General features: G+C 45.2%; 1 protein-coding gene across 1 annotated transcript in view; it reads left to right on the forward strand.

Annotated features, from left to right (window-relative positions):
• Positions 1–26863, forward strand: part of SF3B1 (splicing factor 3b subunit 1) — a 1956191-nt gene that overhangs the window by 1858062 nt on the left and 71266 nt on the right. Inside the window, exon 18 of the mRNA XM_044060306.1 lies at positions 25221–25437. Coding sequence (XP_043916241.1) covers positions 25221–25437 — 217 coding nt within the window. The remainder of the gene's footprint in view (positions 1–25220; positions 25438–26863) is intronic.

Below are 26863 nucleotides of genomic sequence, written 5' to 3' on the forward strand. Positions count from 1 at the left end.
CTTCTACATTTTTTTCTACTTGTGGTAATGTTTTTAGATTGTTATTGAAAATGGTACTTGATAAATCCTGGTCTGTTTTGATAGTATTTTTGCTTTTACTTCCTTTATCTTTCTAAGGACTTTTGATGGTCTGTTCCATTTTCTGTATTCTTCAAAAAGTGATGCTCGTCTTGGTTTTATAGTTTTCTGTATTCAATGCTTCCATGGTGGCATTTTATTTTTCTTTCCTTTCCTTTGTTAGTCTACATTTTTGTGGTGACATGTTTTTTAGTTGCGCAGTAATATGTCCTGATGTCCTTCAAGGATGCATCTGCAGTCCTAACATATGGGTTGTCCTGCCTCAGGCAGCCCTTCGGTCGGCCGGATTCCAAAGTCTGGGTCTGGCCTCGGCTGATGTCGCACTTCACCCGACATCATAGCTGCTGTGAATTGGGTATAAAGGCATCAGCCGACGCCATTTTCCTCAGTCTTTCTTGCCGCGCGGTGCCCGAAGCAGAAGCTGTTCGCAAGTGCCGGTCGGTCAGATCCTGAGATTTCTACTACCGAAGACTTCTAAAAAGCTAAGTTCCCCGTTGGGGACTCTTTCTTGCCTCAGCCGATGTCAGAAAAAGTAAATAATTGTTTAACTTGTGGGAAACAAATACCTCATAAGGATTTCCACTCTTACTGCCTTCCTTGCTCTAGCCTGTGCTTCCTTCAACCGACGGACACTTAGATGTCGGTCGGAGTTTGCGGAGTTTTTTGGTCCCGCTTTTGCTTACAAAATGCCGTCGGAGACTCCGACTTCGCAATTAGCTAAAAAGCGTAAGGAAAAGGACCGACACTCGCGGTCCGCGGTTTCGGCCAAAAACACGGTTAAGCCCACTGCGAGTGTCTCTGTTTCAGCTGAAACCGAGTCCTCGGTTCTTCCTTCGCCGAAAGCATACCTCCGACAGCGAGGCCTCACACAGCATGGCTGAATCTGCTACCGAAATTTCTCCTGCTGTAGCAGGCACCCAGGATTTATCAGATACTATTCCTTTAGACATATCTACTCCTGCACGTGGAGCTGCTAGGCCCCCTGCATCTATGTCCATCAAGGCTTTTTCTAGGGCTAAAGCAGCTAAATCTTCTAAGGCCTTGCCTGCTAAAGCCCCACACAGGCCTACTTCTAGTTCCCAAATGCTTAGCCTGGCTGAGGATCTCATTTCCTTGATCAGGGGATCCCAACCTCACCCAGACAGGACCTCTCAACCCCCTCCAGAGAAAAGGCCTAGAGCAGAGCCCCCCGATCCAGTATCCACTGACTACTCCTCGGATGAGTCAGAAAATTCAAATCCCCCAGAGGGCCCTTATTCTCCATATGATGCAGAAGACTCCATTCCTTCTGCCTCTCCTCCTGAGGAATTTTCTTTTGGGGAAACCTTACATGCTATGAGAGAGCATTTTCAATGGCAGGGCCAGGATTTCTCAGATTCAAGGAAAAGGCTTAGGACCTTTTTACATTTACCACAGCATAGGCCTTTAGCCATTCCTCCAGTACTAACAGTTGTGGCTGATGCATTTAATGATGCCTGTACTGCTCCTGACTCTCTTCCCCTGGCCCCTGCCAAACCCGACAGATATTACAGGGTCCCGGACACACACTTTCACTTGTATAAGGCTCCTATTGCAGATCCTGAAACCATTTCTCAGGGCCCCAAAGCTGTAGCAGCTGCCTCTGCCAAAACCCCCTCCCCTCTGAAAGAGAATCTAGAGCATTAGAGAGATGGGGTAAAAAAGTTTACACTTCTGCTACTCTTTTGGCTAGGGCCTTAAACTGCCAATTCCACATGATCCAGTATCAGGAATTTTTGTTAGACCAGCTAAATAAAAAACTGTCCTCTCCTGAACCTATAGACAGTAAGTCCCTTCAGGATTTGGTACATAACACTCAGCAGGTCAGTAATCATTCTTTAAAATGCGGCTATGATGCACTGGAGGCTTCCTTTAGGTCAGCCATGACTGGAACCGTGATCAGAAGGCATGCATGGTTAAAAGAGAAAACCTTACCAGACCATGTCAAGTCAAGGCTCCTAGATGCTCCCATGGAGAAACAAAGTTTGTTTGGCTCCCCTGCACAGCAAGTGCTAAAGAAGGTGGAAGAAAAAGCAAAATCTGTTCAAACAGTCAAGGATTTCTTACAGGTCCAACCTCAGAGCTTTAGTAGAAATTGGCCTACGAAGACTTGGTCCTTTCCAGACACCTCCAGAGCACAGAGAGGCCGAAATAGGCGCCCAAGAGGTAGAGGTCAATCCAGAGGGGCCTACAGGGGATGTCAGTGGCAGCCTAACAACCAGAGAAGTACTGCCACAGATCCAGCTACTACCACTTCAACAGGACAGACACAATGACTTGGCTCTGATACCGCCTACCAGGGAACAATTAGAAGCACCCTTAGGCGGAAAGCTAGCCTTATTTTCCGTAAACTGGCATTACATCACAGCAGACAAATGGATTTTACAGACAATAGACAAAGGCTACAGGTTTCACTTCCACACACTACCAAAAAAGAGAGGAATGCCAAACCTACCACCAAACCAAAAAACAAACGCTCTAGGACAAATCAACCACTTACTAAGAATGAGAGCTATAGAAAAGGTACCACCAATGGAACAAGGGCAAGGATTTTACTCCAGACTTTTCCTGGTACCAAGAAAAGAAAACCAATGGAGGCCTATTCTCGACCTGTCCATTTTGAACACATATCTCATTGTTCCAAAATTCAAAATGCTGACCCTACAGCAACTTCTTCCCATGCTGGGCAAGGAGTCTTGGCTGGTGACTCTAGATCTCAAGGAGGCATACCTGCACGTCCCTATACGACCAGATTGCAGAAGATACCTTAGATTTCTTGCAGGATCAGAGCATTATCAATTCTCAGCATTGCCCTTTGGCTTATCTACTGCGCCCAGAGTATTCACGAAATGCCTGGCATCAGTAATTGCTCATTGCAGGCTTCAGGGAATTCAGATTTATCCATACCTGGACGACTGCCTGATACAAGCGGACAACAAGACCAAATTAACACAAGATTTGGAAAAGGTTATACGACTACTGCAAGCCCTGGGATACACAGTCAACATGAAAAAGTCAAGACTGTTACCATCCCAGAGGATAACATTCTTGGGTGCGGAATTGGACACTTCAAATCAGATGGCATTTCTCACAGCAGAAAAACAAAAGCAACTACCACTCTATTTCAGGGCATTGACAACACAGAACCAGCTTACAGCAAGGAAAGTCCTGCAAGCCCTGGGTTACATGGCATCCTGCATAATATTGGTTCCACATGCCAGGCTGCATATGAGGAAGTTGCAATGGTACCTAAGGAATATATGGTCTCAACACAAACACAGCCTAGAAGTTCAGATTCCAATAATCCCATGCCTGAAGCAAGAATTCCTGTGGTGGGCTCAGGCCTGTCTGTTGAACAGAGGACTGCCCTTCCACAAACCGCACCCAAGCCAGACTATCACCACGGACGCCTCGGACCTAGGCTGGGGGGCACACATGGTGGACAACTGTATACAAGGCCTATGGACACAAGACCAGCTGAACCTACACATAAATCAAAAAGAGATGCTTGCAGTGAAACAGGCAATCCAGGCATTCAGACCGTTTCTTCAACAGGGTCATTTGCTGATAAGGACGGACAACACCACAGTCATGTGGTATATCAACAAGCAAGGAGGCACACATTCATATCCTCTATGCCGGATGGCAATGGATTTGTGGAATGTAGCCCTGAACCTCAACATTCAGCTCCAGGCCATATTTGTGCCAGGAAAAGAAAATATTCTAGCAGACACCCTAAGCAGAACTACCACGGATGCCCACGAATGGATGCTGCATCCAGACATCTTCAAATCCATTACAAAGAAATGGGGACTACCAGAAATAGACCTGTTCGCATCCCCACACAACCACCAATTGAGGAAATTCTGCACAAGGACATCCCACCCACTAGCTTGGAAGGTGGACTCCCTCTCCTTCAGTTGGGAAAACCTGACAGCATATGCATTCCCACCTCTTCCTTTGATGCACAAAGTGCTACTGAAGATCAAAGAAGATCGCCCAAGGATCATCCTGATAGCTCCAGACTGGCCGAGGCAGCATTGGTACCCGCTACTGAGGAGTATGGCTCGGACACACGCATCGCACCTACCTCTAGTTCCTTTAATGCTAACAGAACAACTTCAAGATCCTACATCCAAACTTGAAAACATTACAGCTGGCTGCCTGGAATATTATATAAAACAAAATAACCCAGATTTATCCCAGAGGGTTAAAGACATTATACTGGAGGCTCGCAGACCCTCCACAAGGAAGGCTTACTCAGCCAAATGGAAAAGATACCTCATTTGGAGTGCAGCAAAAGGAGAAAGTGTATTATTACCAAACATAGCTAACATCCTGGAATACTTAGCAGACCTTTTCCACAATGGCCTGTCTTACTCCTCCATTAAGATTCATGCATCAGCAATTTCAGCAAAATACAACATGGATCCTCCAGTCTTCTCTCATCCTCTACTCAGGCAGTTTCTGAGAGGAATTAAAAATGTAAAGCCTCCAAGGAAGCCACCTTTGCCTACATGGGACCTCAACTTTGTCCTGGAAAAGTTAACACTTCCTCCTTTCGAGCCAGCAGCAACAGCAGAGTTACAGTTCTTATCTAGGAAAACTGCTTTCCTGCTTGCAATCACTTCAGCAAGAAGGGTTTCTGAATTACAGGCATTAATAGCAGTACAGCCCTTCCTTATCTTCCATCAGGATAGAGTATCCTTGAGAACCAACCCTACTTTTATGCCAAAGGTGGTCTCCAGGGTATCATTGAACCAAGCAATACACCTACCAACATTCTTCCCCAACCCACAGAACAGAGGGGAAAGACTACTACATACCTTGGATGTGCACAGGCAATTGCGCTACTATCTGGACAGAACCAAGAACAATAGAAAAACTGACCAGCTTCTGGTAGCATATGCAACAGGAATGGAAGGAAAAGCAATTTCAAAACAGACAATCTCAAAATGGATAGGAAATTGCATTAGATTTTGTTACTCTTTTCATGGAAAGACAACTCCAGAAAACATCAGGCCTCACTCCACAAGAGCTACAGCCACTACTACAGCTTTCTTATGAGGAGTGGCTACAAAAGACATTCTAGAGGCTGCTACTTGGAGCTCCGTGCATACATTTGCCAAGCATTATAATCTACCTTTATACTCCAGATCCCGAGCAGGTTTTGCAACTGCTGTTTTGCAAGGGATCTTAACTACACCATAATCATTTTAGTGCCTCCTCCCCCAGTTTGGCTATGGTATTCTACCCATATGTTAGGACTGCAGATGCATCCTTGAAGGACATAGTACAGTTTTGTACCTACCATAAATGTAGATGTCCGAGAGGTATGCATCTGCAGTCAGGATTACCCACCCTCCTTCCCCTCTGTGGTACTCCTAGGGTATTTGCCCATCTTGTAGCTAGCTGGGGGAATCTATTATGTTGTATTTGTTTGTATATATGTATATACATGTTATGTTTGTTTGCTCTCTACTGTTTGGAATCATTTGCATTTATCCAAATTTAGCCTTCCTAGAGGGCACCTGGCATCTGGGGCAAGAAACACTGAGGAAAATGGCATCGGCTGATGCCTTTATACCCAATTCACAGCAGCTATGACGTCGGGTGAAGTGCGACATCAGCCGAGGCCAGACCCAGACTTTGGAATCCGGCCGACCAAAGGGCTGCCTGAGGCAGGACAACCCATATGTTAGGACTGCAGATGCATACCTCTCTGACATCTACATTTATGGTAGGTACAAAACTGTACTTTTTATTTCTTTATCACATAAATGTAATAGTCCTGATTACCATGTTCATTTGTTTTTCCAGACTTAATTTGTGGGTCTTATTTACTTTCTGTAAGTAGTTCCTTTCTTGTATCTTAATATGTCTGTCTACCTTAAATCAAGCCCTCAGAACTTCACAGCCGCCAGTCACACGCCAGGTGCTACAGCTACTGCTGACGTCTGATTTGTATACATTAGATAAGTACCCCATTGGGGACCTTTTCAGTCCTTCCTTTAAAGTTGTGTTTGCCTGTTCATGTCATCCAGAAAGGGTAAGTGTCAGTGCGGCCACCAGATCCCTCACAAGGACGCCCACGAGAAGTGCCTTTTCTGTTTGGGATGGTCACACGCCCACAACACCTGCCCTGTCTGCCAGGCGTTTGTACCCAAGACCCTTAAAAGCCACTTTCACATGTTAAACCTCTACTTGGAAAACCAATGGCTTAAGCAGATCACTTTAGGGATGGAGGGCTCCTCAGATGTTTCTTCAGAACCGCCAAAAATAGAAGGCCAAGACCCTACAGCCTTCATCTACTGCTGAGCCTCTTCCGTACGATCCTCAGCTTGTGGCCGACTTCAGTCTGGTAGAAGGAGCCAGATCCGCCGCATTGGATAGAGCTGGTACTTTCACGGATGCTGCACAGTCCCTCGGCAAGAGCATGTCTGCTGAGGCTATGCCGGCATCAGTCTCCAACTCTGTGGGGGGGGGGGGGGGGCAGCGCTCATCAAAGGCCCGTCTGATCCCTCCGATCCTTTACAGTGTGCAGATTCCAGGCCTTGGCAGGTACCTGCTAGGCCTCTTAAAAGAAAGGAAAAGGGCATATTTCTCCCTCTTCTGAAAGCATGCCGGATTGGCAGGCTTTTAGTCAAAGCCTTTTTAGTGCTTTCATGGATTTGAGGCCTACCCCTACTGTTGGTGCTCCCACATTCTCTCCACTCCTGAGCTGTAGGCTTCAGACCCTAACACTAGAGAAGGGTAGGATTTCTCTGATTCCTCAGAGGAATCACTTTCTTATACTTCACAGATTTCTTCACCTTTGGGGTATGGCTCCCCAGAGAAAGAATCAGTTGACCCAGACTCCCCAGCAGAAGACACAGCTCCAGGATGAAGGAATACTTCAAATGGGAATCCTCTGAAATGACTGGGGTCCAAAAAAGATGATATGACTCCACTCAGATGGATTCCCCAAGCTCATCTGTTGTTCCACCCATCCTTTTTGCATATTTAGATGCCTTTTCCTCGGCATCTTTTAACCTAGACTTCCAACCTTATGCAGTTGTGATAGGTGACTCTATCGTCAGGCACACTGACGTCCCGCTTACCAGGCTGAACAAGGAGAAGGTCACGGTGAGCTGCCTGTCGGACGCTAGGATCCGCCACATAACACAAGCACTCAGGTCACCCCAAGGCAAGTACAAGTATGACTCCGTCATTGTCCATGCTGGTGTGAATGACCTGAGACGTACCTCCCTGGACTACATGAAAAGAGACGTAGAGGAACTCTCTGAGCATGTAGCCCAGGCCGGTATGACCCTGACCTTGAGTAGCATCTTACCCTCACCAAGAATGATGCCACAATATGAAGACAAGATGATCAATTTCAACAATTGGCTTAAGTATTGGTGTCATTCCAAGGGGATTCAATGCCTGTCAGCCTGGGATGACATGCTCGACAAGCCACGATCCTTCGCTAGGGATGGCTTGCACCTGTCACCCCTGGGCTTTCGGATATTGGCAAAGGCTCTTGCTACCCCCATAGTGCCTTTTTTAGGCAAGGCTCAAAAGACAAACCCACCTCCATAGGTATCACAAGGGATAAGAAACTAAGAGTAATGCTACTCAACGCCAGAAGTCTAAACCTCAAGATGCACACACTCGAAACTCTCCTTAGCATGGAGAACATCGATATCTGTGCAGTAACAGAAACCTGGTTCAAGGCTCCCGAGAGCACCCCAGCACTACCAGGTTATACCTCATACCATGCTTTTCGGCCCCAAAACTTGGACCGAACCACAAAAGGAAGGGGAGTATCAATATTTGTCAAAGATACCCACACCTCCAGGTCGGTGGCACAGCACGAAGCATCAGAGACTATCCATGTGCAACTAACAGTAGGTAAAACTGCCTTCCAGTTTATAGCCTGCTACAGACCACCCTCCCAAACCCAGGAACCCCACTCGGCCTTCCTGAGAACACTGGAAAATATGAAGGTCTCTCCAAACACCATTATATTGGGCGACTTCAACTACCCAAACATAGACTGGGAGCATTACTCTAGCTTCAACACCCTAGCCCAAAGGTTCCTAGAATTTATAAACTCAAATGCTATGGAACAACTTGTTGCCACTCCCACAAGAGGGGAAAACATACTGGACCTGATCATCACCAACATGGGGACTCTATGCTCCAGACCAGAAGTGTATCCCTCACTGTTAAGATCAGACCATAAACTAATCTCACTGGATATTCACATCCCGACCCCACCCTCTGCCCAGAAAACCACAGTGAAAAACTTCTCTAAAGCAAATTTCACACTCCTCAAAACTGAGGTGGAATCTTTCAAAGCCACCGGGCCTGTGGAAAATATGGCCCAGACCGCAGAATCCTTTATAAATGCATTCTATGAACACCTTCAGGAATGCATGGATCATGCAATCCCAAATAAAACCAAGACCCAATCCTCCAAAGGCAGACGTTCTGTCTCGCGGACCCCAGCCATAAACAAACTATACAATAGAAGGAGGAAGCTACTACATGATAGAGCAAAATCCCAAAAAGGGAAGGCATCTCTGATCAGTATTGGCAAAAAACTACGGGCACTCATAAAATCGTCTAAGGCCAGCTTCGAGAGAAAAATTGCACAGGACACTAAGGATAATCACAAGGCTTTCTTTAGTTATGTTAGGAATCTGGGTGGGAATTCCCAGATATGCTCAGAATTAGTCCAAAATGACAAAAAATACACCGAACCCACTGACATTGCCAACATCCTAGCTGATAGGTTCAGAGCAAACTTCTCTCCCCCCTCCCCACCAAAAGGACAAATATCTATCAAAGCAGAGTGCTGCCCCCCTGACATCTCAGATGCTCAGGTAAGAGCCGCCCTCTCCAAAGCAAAAAACACAGCATTAATGGGACCAGACGGTGTCCCGGGCTGTGTCCTACATGAACTCCAAGAAGAGCTAAACCCAAACATAAAACTACTGTTCAATCTCAGCCTTACTACAGGATATGTACCCAAAGAGTGGCATACAGCAACAGTGGTCCCTCTCCACAAAGGTGGTGCCTCAACGGATCCTGGAAACTATCGCCCCATAAGCCTGACTAGCTTGGTCTGTAAAGCTATGGAAAAGGATCATCATGGACCTCATAAATAAAGATATTGGAGACCTACAGACACTGGATCCTACCCAGTTCGGCTTTAAGGGCAGATCCTGCCTCTTAAACCTGGTTGATTTCTTTGAAATAGTCACCAAGGCCATTGACGAGGGGAAGGTGGTCCACATAGCCTACCTGGACCTCACAAAAGCCTTCGATACAATACCCCACTCGGGCATTATAGATAAGCTCACCAGCTTAAATATAAACTCCTGTGTCACTAGATGGGTTGCAAACTGGCTCATGGACAGAACCCACATGGTTAGAATTGCTGGAGCCATGTCAGACTCCAAACCAGTTACAAGTGGCGTCCCACAAAGCTCAGTCCTGGGACCTCTCTTGTTCGGTATATATTTCTCGGAGGTACAGGCCAACAAGGAAGGACTGTGGCTGACCAAGTTCGCAGATGACTGCAAACTGGGCCCCATAATCGACTCTCCAGCCGACACAAGCATCCTCCAAAAGGGCCTCATAGAAACAGACAACTGGTGCCAGAGCCATGGCCTCAAGCTAAACGCCAGAAAGTGTATAGTCATCCCCTTTGGCAAAAACAAAGTGCTCACAAATTACCACATAGGTGGTAATCCATTAAGTACAGAAGAAGTAATTGGGGACCTGGTGACCCAAGTTGATGGCAATCTCTCATTTGACAACCACGTGGCCAAAGTGGTTAGAAAAACATTTTATATAGCCCACCTAATCATGAAGGGATTCACATCTAGATCAGGGGAGGTCATCGTGCCTCTTTACTCATCCCTCATCAGGCCCATAATTGAGTACAATGCCCCTTTTGGGATGTACCTTACCAGACACATGCAGCAACTGGAAAGACCCCAAAAGTGCCTCACCAAGAGGATCAAAGGGCTCAAACAGATGCCATATGCTGCCTGCTTAAAGAAACTCCAGCTCTACTCAGTGGCATACCACCTGCTCAGAGGTGATCTGTGCCTGACTTATAAAGCCATGTCCAACCCGGAATTAATGGACATGCTGCACCTCAGAAAATCCAAATCCCAACGAGCTAAGCGCTCGAGAGACTTGAACCTCAGCACTGAAATAAATAGGACATGCTGGAGGGACAGATTTCATAACCCAGAGGCTCCCTTCACTCTGGAATAAAGTCCCAGTCCAGGTTAGGCAGAGTCCCTCATTGACTCTCTTCAAGAGGAGTCTTGATGAGTGGATGGGAGATCATAGATTTACCCTGGGTATCACTTCTGTGTCACTGTTAGACAGAGGCACAGTATACTAACCTCGAAAAAGGGCATAGCAAAATTAATTTAAAATGGGTGGCAAAAGCCAAACACACTCTGGCTAGGCTTATAAATGCCCTAGGGCAGATAGCCTAGTATGAACCTCCTGCTCCATGCAGACCAGACAGACTTTACAAGGTGCCTGACACCGTTAAGCATCTGCTCAAGTGTCCACCAGCTGATCCAGCCACTATCTCTGTATCTACGGACAAGGCCTCTAAGCTCCTACCCACTACCACCATTCTCCCTGCTGACAAAGTCAGCAAGACACTGGAACGTCTGAGTAAAAAGATGTATACTTCTGCTACCTTGTCCTTCAGAGCAACAAACTACCATACTCACATGGCCAAGTATGCCTTATTCCTCTTGGAATCTGCCTCCAAGCTCCTGGCGGATATTTTGGACTGCTGTGCCAAAGCATCACTGTCCTCTCGCTTGGCTCTCTTCCCAGGTTACCAAACACTCTGTAAAGTGCAGTTATAATGCTGCTGAATGCTCAGCCAGGTCAGCAGCATCACTCATCTGCCTTATGTAGATGCTCCTGGCTTCTCCTCCAACCCCTTGCCTGATGATTTCAGGGCAAAGCTTATTGATGCTCCCTTGGACAGTACTTCATTGTTTGGCTCTAAGGCAGCAGACCTTTTCAAGCCCCTTCAGCAAAAAGGTAAAGAAATGCAGGACCTGAAACATTTACTGGTTTCTCCCACTCCCAAGTTCGAAAGAAAAGATCCAGCTAGAACTCTGTTCATTTGGAAACACTCCGTCCTGCTGCTCCTTCAAGGCCTAGGAAGACTACTAGAAATCACCCTCCTCCAGCTAGAGCACCTTCCTCCTCGAGCCAGAGACCGGCCTTTCAGGACAGGGCAGGTAGCATCTGACTACTTGCCGTCCTTGCTTCCTCTTCCCCCTCCTCCTGTACCACTGTCAGCCCGACTCGCTGCCTCCCCGTATGGACCAACCTCACCTCAGACAAGTGGTAGTGTCCATACTACAGAACGGTTACTTCATGTCTTGAATCCCCCCTCCCAAAAGGAGAGGCATCCCTCAACCACCTACACAACAGTTGCACCTCATGCATCCAGTACTGCAGACCTTAATAGCTCAGGGCACCATTGAAGCAGTCCCTCCAGCTGCAAAAGGAAGAGGATTCTACTCCAGGATTTTCCTGGTCCTCAAGAAAGACTAACCATGGAGACCTCTCAACCTTTTTCTTAAAGGTCCCTTCCTTTAGAATGTTGACCCTACCAGCCCTATTCCCCCTCCCAATCCCCCAAGGGTTCATGGCAACATTAGATATAAAAGATACTTATCTCCACATCCCAGTAAAACCATCTTACAAGGAAATACCAGAGGTTCTTGGTGGGTTCTTCTCACAATTCTCTGCCTTGCCTTTTGGACTTTCCACTTCACCCAGAGTCTTCACAAAATGCTTGGCCCCAGTGATTGCGTATTGCAGGACAAAAGGAATACAAGTATTTCCTTATCTGGATGACATGTTGATCCAGGCTGCCAGCCAAGAGACCCTCTAGCTGCATATGCACATTGTAGTGACCCTTCTACAGTCACTGGGATTTCAGCTAAACTTGCCCAAATCACATCTACAGCCAACCCAAGACTGTGTCTTTCTCGGGTGCAGAATACGCTCAGACCTCATGGTAGCATACCTACCTCCCCTCAAAGTGACCTTGTTGACAGAACATCATTTTGGGGTCCTTCACTCCACAGAGTTGACAGCAAGGCAGGCAGTACCTCAGATTGTTTGGCTACATGGCAGCCACTGTCCCCATGCTACCTCTACCAAGACTGCATATGAGAAAGTTACAGTGGTATCTTCGATCACAGCACTCCCATCTTCTGGAACACAGGATGACACTTCTCCCTTGCCTGAAAAAGGAAATTCAGTGGTGGTAGGCACAGGTGAGCCACAACCCTTCTGGTATGGGAATTTGACACCTCAGAGGGAATCACCCTACAGGTGGTCTACATTCCCCCACTCCTCAACTTCCAGGCAGATTACTTGAGCAGAACCATCACAGACAACCATGAATGGATGATTCACAGAGATGTCCTCTTAGATGTGGTCCACAGTTGGGGTACACCTCAAATAGACCTGTTTGCCTCCTCCATCAACAGGCAACTTACTGGCTTTTGCACCAGGACACCAGAACTCCAGGCACCGGCAACAGATGCCTTCTCAGTCTCCTGGAAGGGGAAATATCAGTATGCCACCCCCCTTCCCGCTCATTCAGAAAGTCCTACTGAAAATACAGCAGGACACTCCAAAAATCTTGTTGGTGACTCCGTACTGGCCCAGACAACACTGGTTCCCCTTACTTCTACAGTTGTCCAAGGGCAATCACCACAAGTTACCCCCCCCCCCCCCCAGAGTGGACCTTCTCACACAACACAAGGGGTCCCTGATTCACTCACTGTGGCAGCTTCTAAACCTCACCCTGTGGCTGATAAAATTCAGATCCCCTTCCAACACCTTTACAACGAGGACATGCTCAATTGCCTGCAGGAGGCCAGGAAACCAGATACAAGAATGTCCTACCTTTCTAAGTGGAAAAGATTCACTTTTTGGTGTCACAGAAGACAGCTGGACCTGCTGTCCTTTCTTACATGTGTGAGCTACAAGGTGCTCTTTTTTTCTACAAGTTTATTGTAAGCGCTTTCGTTCAACAAATGCAGTGAACTTAGTCAGACAAACCATCCCCCGCATCCCTTCTTTTAAGTATTCATGCTAATTATTAAGGCATGACATCATTTAACATTTTAAGTCACACTCAGTTTTATAAAATTAACATTAAAATTTAAAAGACACATGGTGTTTAAAAGCAAATCACTTCCAGCTCAAAATACATAACATCTCAAAACCACTCTCAAAAAGTATACCTAAACCTGTATCGACTTGTTATTAGTTCAAAAATTGGAATTCAGTTCTAGCTTCAGTTCAAGCTTAAGTCTTGTATCCTTTTAGTAAGGTATCTCTAGCCATTCATTTGCATGTAGCTGGACAGATACATGCCAGTGGTGGTAGAATGTTCAATGATTGGCTTAATAAAGGCAGAGTAAAGGGGAACAGTGACATTCCTAGATCTAGACACAGTCCCTTCATTTACAAGTGTTGTTCATTTCTTGACCTGCCTTTCTTCTTCATGATGTATAAAATATAGTTCATATCGGTGTCGTCTTGCTGAGATTTTACCCAAAAAAAAAAAAAAAAAAGGCCCACAAGATATGAGGAGGAAGTCCGTTTAGCAGCCTTTCCTTCCTGATTTCTTTTCTGTATTCAGACCCCAAATGGAGATGTTCATCGTGCATACAGCTGCAGTCATAACAGATGGTTTCTCCTGCCGTCAGGCGGGTCCTCGGTCAGCCGAATTCCAAAGTCTAGGTCCGGCATCGGTTGTCGCTTTCTTTCCTGACGTCAGTGCGACAGGGGTATATAAGACACAGCCAACGCCATTTTCTTCAGTCTTTTTTGCCGGTGCCGGCAGAAGCAGTTCGCAAGTGCCGGTCGGCCAGCTCCTGAAATTACGAAAATTTGGAAACCGAAGTCTTCTTTAAAGCTAAGTACCCCGTTGGGGACACTTTTCTTGCCTCAGACCGATGTCACTTTGGAACTTGGCTCTGGAATGGCAAATCGAACTTCAAGCACAGTACCTGCCAGGATTGGAAAACACGCTGGCAGACAATCTAAGCAGAAATATGACAGACCCGCGCGAATGGAAGTTGCATCAAGTGTTTACAAAGATAATCCAAGCGTGTGGAAGGCCAGACATAGATCTCTTTGCCTCCCATAGGAATCATCAATTGACAAAGTTCTGCTCAAGGACCTTCCATCCAAAGGTCTGGAGAGTGGACGCCCTTTCTTTCAGTTGGGCAGCACGGACAGTTTACGCCTTCCCACCTTTGCCTCTTCTGCCCAAGGTGCTCTTGAAAGCAAGAGCAGACAGACCGAAGATGATACTGATTGCTCCAGACCGGCCAAGACAACACTGGTACCCACTCCTGAGGAGCCTAACACATACTCCTCCCTGGACCCTACCTCTAATGCCTCATTTACTGACTCAGCACAGCTACAAAACTCTTCACAGTCAGCTGAAAACACTCAATCTGGCTGCATGGAAAATTCCTTAACACCACAACAGACCCTATTCTCCAAAGAGGTGCAGGATGTCATTTTGGAGGCCAGAAGGCCATCTACTAGAAAGGCTTACTCCGCAAAATGGAAACAGTTTTGCACTTGGAATGAGAAAAAAGGCCAGGATCCTAGAAAACTGAATTTGCCTCAGATATTACAGTATCTAGCTAAGCTGTTGAACAGTGGACTTTCATTTTCCTCCATCAAAATTCATGCCTCAACCATTTCTGCAGAATACAACATTGATCCACCCTTATTCTCTCACCCACTCTTAAGACAGTTCCTCAGAGGGGCTAAGAATATAAGACCTCCAAGGAAACAACCAATACCAGCCTGGGATCTTAATTACATTCTAGAAAAATTAACATTGCTTCCCTTTGAACCAGCTGCCTCAACATATTTGCAATATTTGTCCTGGAAAACAGCTTTCCTTCTTGCCATTACCTCAGCTTGTAGGGTTTCGGAACTACAAGCCCTCATGGCTGTGCAGCCCTTTCTCATCTTCCATCAGGACAGGGTTTCCCTACGAACCAACCCGTCATTTATGCCTAAGGTAGTATCCAGGGTAGCTTTAAATCAGGCCATACACTTACCTACCTTTTACCCTAATTCTCAAAACAAAGGGGAAAGGCTGCTACATTCCTTAGACATCCATAGACAGCTACGTTACTATTTGAACAGAACAAAGCCTTTCAGGAAATCAGAACAACTCTTTGTGTCCTATGCTGTAGGAGCTCAAGGGAAGCCAATTTCCAAACAGACAATTTCAAAATGGATAGACCACTGCATATGGTTTTGTTACGCCTTTCATGGTAAATCTGTACCTGCAGGCATCAGATCCCACTCCACAAGGGCCACAGCTACCTCTGCAGCCTTCCTCAGAGGAGTCCCTACCAAAGATATTTTGGAGGCAGCCACTTGGAGTTCTGTGCATACCTTCACTAAACACTACCACCTACCTTTATACTCCAAAACTAGAGAAGGCTTTGCTACTGCTGTGTTGCAGGGCATTCTGGCTCTTCCCAGTTCCACCTAGTGCCTACCACCCTGTGCGTAGCTTTGGGATTCTACCCATCTGTTATGACTGCAGCTGTATGCACGATGAACATAGTACAGTTTTGTACCTACCATAAATGTAGATGTTTGAGTGCTAATACAGCTGCAGTCCAGGTTTCCCTCCCTCCTTCCCCTCTGGGTACAGACCTAGTGGCTAACTCCTCATCTTACAACTTGATTGGGTTATCCTTCTATGGTGTATTTGCTTGCAACTACTGGTTTTTGATTACATTCTAATGCATGATTATATATTATACATATATATATATATATATATATATATATATATGTATGTATGTATTTTTTTATATATATATTGCCTTCCTTCTGGGGGCACCTGACATCTGGGGCAAGAAAGACTGAAGAAAATGGCGTCGGCTGTGTCTTATATACCCCTGTCGCACTGACGTCAGGAAAGAAAGCGACGACAACCGACGCCGGACCTAGACTTTGGAATTTGGCCGACCGAGGACCCGCCTGACGGCAGGAGAACCCATCTGTTATGACTGCAGCTGTATTAGCACTCGAACATCTACATTTATGGTAGGTACAAAACTGTACTTTTTGCATGTTTCTCTAGTATTCGCTTCAGTTTATTCTAGGTACTTTGGTTCATTCCCACCTCCCAAAAACATGCTGAATGATTGGCACATTGTATTTACCCTTACATGTTGTGATTCCATTTGTGTCTGAAAAATGACCAGGAAGCATCAGATTTCTTACCTGGTTAACATATTAAAACCATACATAGCACGCTGTCTATTAATCATTACCTTCAAGCACATTAACATAGCCGGCTTTAAGCACCAGCGAACCCTGCGGTCACTGGGGGCTCCCAACCACAGTAAGTTATCTTACCTTGATATTTTTTTTAACATGTCTGTCAAACCAATAAAAGCTAGAACATCAATGTTGTATACTTAGTAAACCAGGTGAGTAATAATGATTATTTATGTCTCCTTTAACATTCAAAAATATCTTTGCTTATAGTAATAGTGTTTTATCAAGCAAGGGCTTTTACAATTTCATTAAATATTTTACCACTAACGTAGTGTCCATGGCTTAGTTAAATCATGCTGGTGGACATTCTCTACACTAAAACTAACTACATAGCCTGCTTTCGATACCTGCAATACATGTGGCTGCAAGGGGGGCCCTTTAATCATCTTTCACTGTGTGAGGGCCCCACAAAAGCTGCTGCTGGTTGGGGAAATGAGAAAATGTATTAATTTCATGATTATTCTGTTTAACCTGAACAGGCTGTGCTATGACCCTGATAGGATAAAGCTGATAATGAACATAAGCAAGGTAAGCACTAGAGAGATCAGCAGCCCAATGTGACTAGTGTCCATGCATATCTCGGATTTTAAGAAGAGCTAACACTTCTCATCTTCAGGGATGGTTTTCTCTTTTAGGGAGTTTTATATATACTTGCAGAATACCGGATACTGTAACTCTCAACTTCTTCACTGAAGAATTCAGCGCAATACCAGTAATAGCAGAATAAAGGCTCAAAATCAGGAAAACATTTTATATATTACACTGATTCAGTGAAAAAAGATAATAGAATAACATCTTTTGTATCATCATCTTTTTTGTGGACATTAAGTGTAAAACTCCAATGTCTGGATTTATTTGACTGTCTGTAATCCCGAATGACTTGCAAGCAAATCAGACGTGTTACAAAGGATAAAAAAAATTGAGAAAAATCAGGGAAGGTCTGTGAAATCAGGGACAGTGACAGGTTTGCATTACTCCTCACTGAGCTAAATAAAAGTGACCCATCCCTGCTGCTGTTTGACGACTGCTTAACAGCAGTCACTGATCTGGTGTGGTGGTACCAGTGTTGCACAATGTATTGCTGAAATAATATATAATGTGTGTGTGTGTGTGAAAATGTTAGTGAGTTTTATCTGTGCACACACGCAATAATGCCAGGACATGCATATTATTCTTCTGAGTGTCAGTAAAAACTGTATCGAACAAGAAATTATATTTCAAAAGTAAGTCATAAAATGTATCCCAGAACATTCAGACACTTAGATCTTCTAAGACACTGGGGGATCCCTACTCCCCAGACTGTATAAATGGATGCAGAGAGCTGTCTTAATCATCCTTGACTGTTTGGGGACTTCACAAACACTGTTATTTGAGGAAAAATGAGGTGAAAAAAATATATATAATTTTTCTGATTATGCTCTTTAACCTGAGCAGGGCTGTGATATGACCCTGTTAGGATAAAGTTGATAATGGCCTCTGCTCGCAACTGCACCCATTCTAAAACCAGCCCCATTCGGATGTGTATATACAGAAAGCTGCTCTAGGTTATATGGGGGGGGGGGTTGTGGTGTTATTCCTCACAGTCAAATCTCAGAGGTGTGCACAAGGTCATTAAAAACTTGTGTTTGGGCTGTGGACAGTGTGGTAATTGTTTTTTACTTTTCTCACATACCTCAGTGGTGTACAAAGATTACTACAGCTTGTCTACGAACAACAAAGTAGAATACATTACTATAATCATTATTTTTTCACTCTCACAATCACACTTAGGGCATATACAGATGGCTGCCTTTGACAGTTTGGGTTGAGGAGTGAGGAGATCTACTATGTATATGTGTATCAGCAGATGTCCTTCAAGAATGCAACTGCAGTCATAACATATGGGTTGTCCTGCCTCAGGCAGCCCTCGGTCGGCCGGATTCCAAAGTCTGGGTCCGGCGTTGGCTGGTGTCGCCCCTTCTCCGACGTCAGCACGGCTGGAGTATAAAGGCATTGGCCGACGCCATCTTCCCCAGTCTTTCTTGCCGCGCGGTGCCCGAAGCAGAAGCAGTTCGCAAGTGCCGGTCGGTCAGCTCCTGTGTTTTCAGTACCGAAGTCATCTAAAAGCTAAGTACCCCGTTGGGGAACATTTTTTCTTGCCTCAGCCGATGTCAGAACAAATTGAGAAAGTTAATAATTGTTTGTCTTGTGGTAAACAAATACCTCATAAGGACTTCCATTCTTACTGTCTTCCTTGCCTGGGCCCAGACCACGACATCTCGGCCTTTGCTACCTGTGCTCGCTTTAATAAGCGCACTCTCAGGTGCCGGGCAGAATTTGCTGAAGACTTTTTCGGCGAATCCTTTGCGTATATCATGCCGTCGGATCAACCGACAGCTCAATCTTCCAAAAAACGGAAGGACTGGGACCGGCATCCTCGGCCCGCGTCCTCCACTGATACTACTCCTAGACCCTCCACTAGTGCTTCGGTCCCTGCGGAAGCGGTAATCCAACCGCTCCAGGCCGACGACACAGCGTTAACTAGTCCTTCGGTCCCGGAGACCTCTCTGGTGCCGGTTGTTGATTTTCCTCCGGAAACCGAAGTTCTTGATTTACCCGACACCATTCCGGTGGACAAGGCCACTCCTGCACGTGGGGCTGCTAGGCCTCCTGTATCTATGTCCATCAAGGCCTTTGCACGTGCTAAGGCCGCCAGCCAGGCCAAGGCCCATCCTAAACCTGCTGTCCAGGCCCCCTTCTCTGATAAACAGATAATGTCTCTTGCTGCAGACCTTATTTCTCTTATCAGGGGGTCTCAGCCTCACCCAGACAGAGGTTCTCAGCCTCCTGCACAGAAAAGGCCTAGAATTGAGCAGACTGAAGACCTCTCTTCCGATGAGGCCTCTGAGGATTCTGAGCATTCAGATATTCAAGAAGCATCCTTCCAGGCCTATGAGGACTCTGATGCAGAGGAATCAATTCCCTCTGCCTCTCCTCCAGAGGATTTCTCGTTTGGTGAAGTCCTGCACTCTATGAGGGAACATTTCCAATGGCAGGGTCAGGAATTCTCTGATTCCAGGAAAAGGCTACGTACCTTCCTTAAGCTTCCCCAGCACAGACCTTTAGCTATTCCTCCTGTGATGGATGTCTTGGATGATGTTTTCTCCGACTCCAGTGCGAACCCTGATTCTCTCCCACCCTGCTCCTGTCAAGCCAGACAGATATTACAGAGTCCCTGACACTCACAAACACCTCTTTAAGGCCCACTCCGTGGATTTAGAAACTATTTCACAGGGTCCCAAGGGAGTGGCTACCTCCACTGCCAAGAATCCTTTGCCAGCGGATAGGGAAGCTAGGTCTATGGAGAGATGGGGTAAAAAAGTTTATACCTCTACCACCCTAGCCATGAGGTCACTTAACTGCCTTTTTCATATGTTTCAGTACCAGGATTTTTTGCTGGATGATTTACAGAAAAAGTTAGCCTCTCCTGAGCCTATTGATAGAAAGGCATTTCAGGATCACATACATAACACTCAGCAGGTTAACAGTCATTTTCTACAGTGTGGTTATGATGCATTGGAGGCTTCATGTAGGGCAGCTATGACTGGGGCTGTGATACGTAGACATGCTTAGTTAAAAGATCAGCCACTGCCAGACCATGTCAAAGTAAAGTTACTTGATGCACCTCTGGAAAAACAGAAGCTTTTTGGTGCTAATGCACAAGACGTGTTGAAGTCCATTGAGGAAAAAGCTAAGTCAGTACAGACAGTCAAGGATTTCCTCCAGGTTCAGCCACCCAGATTCAGTAGAAACTGGCCTTCAAAGAATTGGTCCTTCCCAGACTCGGACAAATTTCAAAGGGGAAAGAACAGGCGTGGTCGAGGCCAATACCGAGGCTCCTACAGGGGCCGCCAATGGCAACCTACAAATCAAAGAAGTGCTGCAGCCAGTCCAGCTGCACCACAAGGACAATCACAATGACTTGACTTTCATACCGCCTACAAGGGCTCAGAGAAAAGCACCCTTGGGCGGAAAATTATCCTTATTCTCAAAAAACTGGCATATCTTATCCAAGGACAACTGGATTCTGGATTTGATAGACAAGGGTTACAGATTCCACTTCCATACTTTACCTACAAGACAAGGCATGCCAAACCTGCCACACCATCAAAGGGCAGAGGCACTCATTCAAGTTTCAAAGCTATTAAGTATAAAAGCCATAGAAAAGGTACCTCCTCAGGAGCAAGGCCAGGGATTTTATTCAAGACTGTTCCTTGTTCCAAGAAAGGAAAACAAATGGAGGCCTATACTGGACTTGTCTACTCTAAATACCTTTCTCATTGTGCCAAAGTTCAAAATGCTGACGTTACAGCAACTCCTTCCCATGCTGGGCAAGGGGTCTTGGCTGGTCACTCTGGACCTCAAGGAGGCATACCTGCATGTCCCAATCCGACAAAGCTGCAGAAGATACCTCATATTTCTTGCAGGGACAGAGCATTATCAATTCTCAGCATTGCCGTTTGGCTTATCTACTGCGCCCAGAGTGTTCACGAAATGCCTGGCATCAGTAGTGGCACACTGCAGACTCCAGGGAATTCAAATTATACCCCTACCTGGACGACTGCCTCATACAAGCAGACAACAAACAAACCTTAATAAAAAACTTGGGCTATGTCATGCAATTACTACAGGCCTTGGGATACACAGTCAACATTCAGAAATCAAGACTACTGCCATCCCAACAGATTATGTTCCTAGGAGCCAAACTGGACACACAAACACAAATGGCCTACCTCACAGAGGAAAAACAACAACAGTTACCAGAGTACTTCAAAGGCCTAGCACAGCTCTCCCAGCTGACTGCAAGGAAACTCCTGCAGGCCCTGGGATTCATGGCATCATGCATTCTACTGATACCTTTGGCAAGACTTCATATGAGAAAGCTGCAATGGTATTTGAAAAGCTTATGGTCCCAACACAGCCAAAGCCTAGAGGACGTAATCCCACTTATTCCATGTCTGCAAAAAGAATTCTTGTGGTGGGCTCAAGCAAGTCAATTAAACAAAGGCATGTCCTTCAACCGACCTCAAACAGGTCAAATAATTACAACAGATGCCTCAGATCATGGATGGGGAGCGCACATGGAGGGCAGATGCGTTCAAGGTCAATGGACACCAAAGGAAAGACATCTGCACATAAACCAAAAAGAGATGTTGGCAGTGATGCATGCAATCAAGAGTTTCGAAAAATCACTGCAACAAGGACATTTACTAATAAGGACAGACAACACCACTGTCATGTGGTATATAAACAAGCAGGGAGGAACTCATTCATACCCCCTCTGCAGACTAACTATGATTCTTTGGGAAAAAGCACTGAGTCTGAAGATACACCTGCAATCCCAGTTTGTGCCAGGCAAGGACAATGTCCTGGCGGACAAGCTGAGCAGAAATTTCTTGGATCCACACGAATGGATGCTGCATCCCCACATTTTCTCACAAATAACAAAGACATGGGGAACACCGGACTTGGATCTCTTTGCGTCTCACACGAATCATCACCTGGAGAAGTTCTGTACCAGGGCCCACCATCCTCTAGCCTGGTCAACGGATGCTCTCTCCTTCAGCTGGAATTCCCTAAAAATTTATGCATTTCCTCCTCTGCCACTGTTGACCAAGGTGATCCTGAAGATCAAAGCAGAAAAACCAACAGGCATTTTGATAGCTCCAGACTGGCCAAAGCAACACTGGTACCCATTGCTGTTGAGCATAACTCGGACCAAACCGTGGCCTCTGCCCCTATGGCCCCTGCTCCTAACACAACACAACTACAGGACTGTTCACCAAAACCTGAAAACATTACATCTGACAGCCTGGAGGTTAACTTAACTCCTTCCGCTTCCACTCTTTCCAAGGCAGTTCAGGACATCTTATTGGAAGCACTCAGACCTTCCACCAGAAAAACCTATTCAGCCAAGTGGAAGAGATTCAGCATCTGGGCTGCCAACAGGGGTCAGGATACAGCAGTACTGAGTATACTTCCGATATTGGAATACTTGGCAGAAATGTTTCATTCTGGACTTTCATATTCTTCCATAAAGATTCATGCCTCGCAATCTCAGCAAGATACAATTGTGATCCACCAGTGTTCTCACACCCTTTGCTAAGACAGTTCCTAAGAGGGATAAAGAATATCTAGCCTCCCAGAAAACAACCAGTACCTGCATGGAAAACGTTTTTTCTATTGGCAGTCACATCAGCAAGAAGAGTCTCGGAGATACAGGCACTCATGGCAGTACCTCCTTTCCTCATTTTTCATCAGGACAGAGTCTCTCTAAGAACAAATCCTTCCTTCATGCCAAAGGTAATTTCCAGGGTTTCTCTAAATCAAGCTATTCACCTTCCTACCTTCTTCCCCAATCCTCAAAATAGAGGGGAAAGACTGCTGCATACCTTGGACATACACAGGCAACTACGCTACTACTTGGACAGAACTAAGGCCACCAGAAAGTCTGACCAGCTGTTTGTAGCCTATGCTGCTGGAATACAAGGGAAAGCAATCTCCAAGCAAACAATTTCAAAATGGATTGGACACTGCATCAGATTCTGCTATTCCTACCATGGAAAAAGTGTGCCAGCCAATATTAGGCCACATTCCACCAGAGCTATAGCCACATCCACAGCTTTCCTAAGGGGAGTGGCTACAAAGGACATTCTAGAGGCTGCTACATGGAGCTCCGTGCATACATTTACCAAACACTACAACCTGCCTTTATACTCCAGATCCCGAGCAGGCTTTGCTTCGGCAGTCCTGCAGGGCATTTTAGCTACACCATCCTTTTCTTAGGTCCATCCACCCCCAGCTTGGCTATGGTATTCAACCCATATGTTATGACTGCAGTTGCATTCTTGAAGGACATAGTACAGTTTTGTACCTACCATAAATGTAGATGTCCGATAAATATGCAACTGCAGTCAGATTTTCCCTCCCACCTTCCCCCCTTTGCTTTCTTTATGGGTCCATTCCCCCCTTTCCTTTTAGCTGGGGGGTATCTCCTATGGTGTATCTGTTTATTACTGTTGTGCATGTCTGGAATTGTTTATCCATTCACCAAATTTAGCCTTCCTAGGAGGGCACCTGGCATCTGGGGCAAGAAACACTGAAGAAGATGGCATCGGCCGATGCCTTTATACTCCAGCCGTGCTGACGTCGGAGAAGGGGTGACACCAGCCGACGCCGGACCCAGACTTTGGAATCCGGCTGACCAAGGGCTGCCTGAGGCAGGACAGCCCATATATTATGACTGCAGTTGCATATCTATCGGACATCTACATTTATGGTAGGTACAAAACTGTACTTTCTTTGAAATACACGACTGTGGCAATTTGAACCTCTGCCTTCATCCCAGTCTAACACCAGAGGGATACATAAGCAGTCTTTTGGGGGGGGATTGGGAGGCAGGTACTTCCCAGATAGGACCTGTATATCCAGATAACAAAGGGTTGTTAGTTTATTGTGAGCTACTGTTTTTGTCATCTTTGCCTTGGGTACAACTTGTGTATTCCTTGAAGTAACCCCCCCCATAAAACTGAAATTCTTTTCTTAGTTCCTAAATGGTTATTACAGTACTGTCTTTGCTCAGGAAATGTATGTTGAAAGGATGCAGTGAAAACTAAACCTGAACAGCAACATAATTTATTTACTTAATCATAATTTCTGTTCAAGCCATTATTGGATGAAAAGGTGTGTAAAAAGAAAAAAAAAACTTTAAAATCCATTTCAAAGCCTGTAGAAAGTTATAGCTTCTTGAAAATCCTGAAAAGTAAGGCAAAATGTGAGAAAAGGAAGCAAGAAGTAATGTGCATGGTATGGGGAGCCCAAGATGGGGAGGGGGAATGGGAAAGATTGGAGGCTATTGTGTGTATGGGGGAGGTTGGAAACAGTAGGCCTAGAGCACCATTTCACCCAAGTCCAGACCTGTACATAGAGTTGCTGCAATATATCATTGCCGCAACTAAGTGCCAGTAACTGTAAATGTCCCTTTTTGTGAGATGGGCCAACACAGTGTAGTACACAAGTCTTGTAATGTAAGAATATTGTAGCTAAATGTCAGTCAGTGCATACTACTCCTAAAAGTTAGCAGCATGAACGAAAAGGTTGCTTAGGAAGGGTGGAAGTGACAGGGTGATACATAGACTGGAAGTGCCTAGAGGGCCCCCTGCTTGACATCTGCTGGGGGCCCCCAAAATGCTAACACCGGACCTGCACATTAGTCATCGCTTTTATGAAGATTCTAATGGTCTTGGAAGAGGGGTGGTTTTGTGGAAAACTAATTTGCTTTGTGGTGCATACTTGTATGAAATCCAAGCTGTTAATGTTGATCTTCAGGAGATGAGTGTAGCAGTAGATTAAATGTTGAAGCTGCCCACAACGACTGATCCATCTTAAGGTCAGCTTACTACAGCACATATTTTGGAGTATTTAAGATTTATTCACAAAAATGCATGCAGAAAGCTGGTATGTTAAAAGAAAAATGCAGTCTTCATTGGGAAGCAGTCTAATGTGGTAGAAATCATGGTTTATGAACATGGTCCATAATTAAAATCCAGGTTTTTCACTTTTATCTTAGTGAGTGATGCAACCAACTAATCAGATAAAGCCCTAAAATCCAACATTTTTTGCTATAATTTCAACCTGTTTTATGCTTTTTCCTATGTTCTTGACAAGTTTCCTTTTCCTTCCACTTCATACAGAGATTTGGTTCACCGACAGACCGCCAGTGCAGTGGTACAGCATATGTCACTTGGCGTGTACGGGTTTGGCTGTGAAGACGCTCTAAACCACTTATTGAACTATGTGTGGCCCAATGTATTTGAGACTTCGCCTCATGTTATTCAGGCAGTTATGGGATCACTCGAAGGACTGCGTGTTGCTCTTGGACCATGCCGAATGTTACAGTACTGTCTCCAGGTAATTGTTAGAGGGAAACCCAACTGCATCCCACTAAGTTCACCTTGCCATTACACTGAATAAAGAGCAGACCTTTAATCAGAAGACTGAATATTATACATGTGTTATACTCATCTTGTGTTGAACTACTTGGGATTGTATACTATTTTTCTGCAGTTAGTCTGCTTTGGGTAGTTCATTCTAGTGTTTGAGGATGGGAAGCAGACTGGTAGTGGTGTATAGAGGCTTTACAATGCTACAAGAGCAAGAAATGTTTCAATAAGCATGCTGCTTAACCATTCATGTTTCAAAAAAAAGACATCTCAGTACAGTGTTTAAGTCAAGTTTAGAGCAAGAATTTCCAGCTCTGAATTAACATACAGCAGTCTTAAATGGTTTTGGTTTAAAAAATGGTTTTCTAGTACAAAAGTGTTGTGAGAGCCTTCACTTTGTCTTCAATTTGAGCAAATGATGTGGTCAGTTTTGCTCCAGAAAACTGCATATCATCGGGGACATGTTGACTTGAGTGCCTTTGTTGTTATGAAAAGTGCAGTCTAATTAAAAAAAAATCTGAGCTTTCAGAGCTTAGAGACTGCAGAATGTTGGCAAGTGTTCAGCTTTTTAATTTATAGACATTCGAAGTATAAGGTCATTGTTAGATCACTATTGCAGTAGCCTAAGTTACGTGGGTTATATCCCGCCCATGAAATGACGAATGACCCACTTCCAAAACTTAAGGGCACCTTCCATACACCCTAACCACTGAACAGCTCAAGGAGCATGGTCAGGGCACCAAATCTTCAGAACTTTCTTGCTGTCGAAGTTTGTTCTTCCCTTTGTGCTTCTGGTAATCAACGGTAGGCTAGTACTTCCACAGGGTTGGACTGATAGGTACCCCTTTGGGGACTACCTTTGACTTTGCCAGTTTTTGTGAAGTAAAGTTCAATTTTTCTGTCCAAAGTTATTGCCAAGGGGTAGGACTGATGTTTTTAGTGGCTGTCACTAAAAACTAAGTTGCCACTTCAGTCCAGATTCTAAGTGAGAAATGCCTTTTAACATTGTATTTTTTGAGAGAAAAAGGTTTACTTTAAAAAAAAAAAAAAAAAAAAAAAAGGGGGGGGATAGCAGTAGTGGTTTTGATTTTACCTCAAAATTTAACTATTTCAGTCAGGTTGTCCCACTGAATATCCTAAACTTCGCTACCCACTTGTCAAGACACATTTTTTGATAAGAGATATGGACCACACTTTGGGCTGTTCAGTTCTTCCCTCCCTGATCCACAAAAAAGTTTGTACAGGAGTCTTCAGTCTTCAAGCTGCCTTCCTATTTGCCTCCACCACCAATGCATGGCCACTTTGAGCCACTCAATGATTTCTCTCAATCCCTCTGCTGTTGCTGCTTGAGAAGCTGCTATGGACCAAGAGACTGTCATGTCCTCTGCAGCTGT

This window comes from Protopterus annectens, chromosome 2.part0 (assembly GCF_019279795.1).
Source record: "Protopterus annectens isolate FY-2018-M chromosome 2.part0, PAN1.0, whole genome shotgun sequence".
Lineage (NCBI taxonomy): Eukaryota > Metazoa > Chordata > Ceratodontiformes > Protopteridae > Protopterus > Protopterus annectens.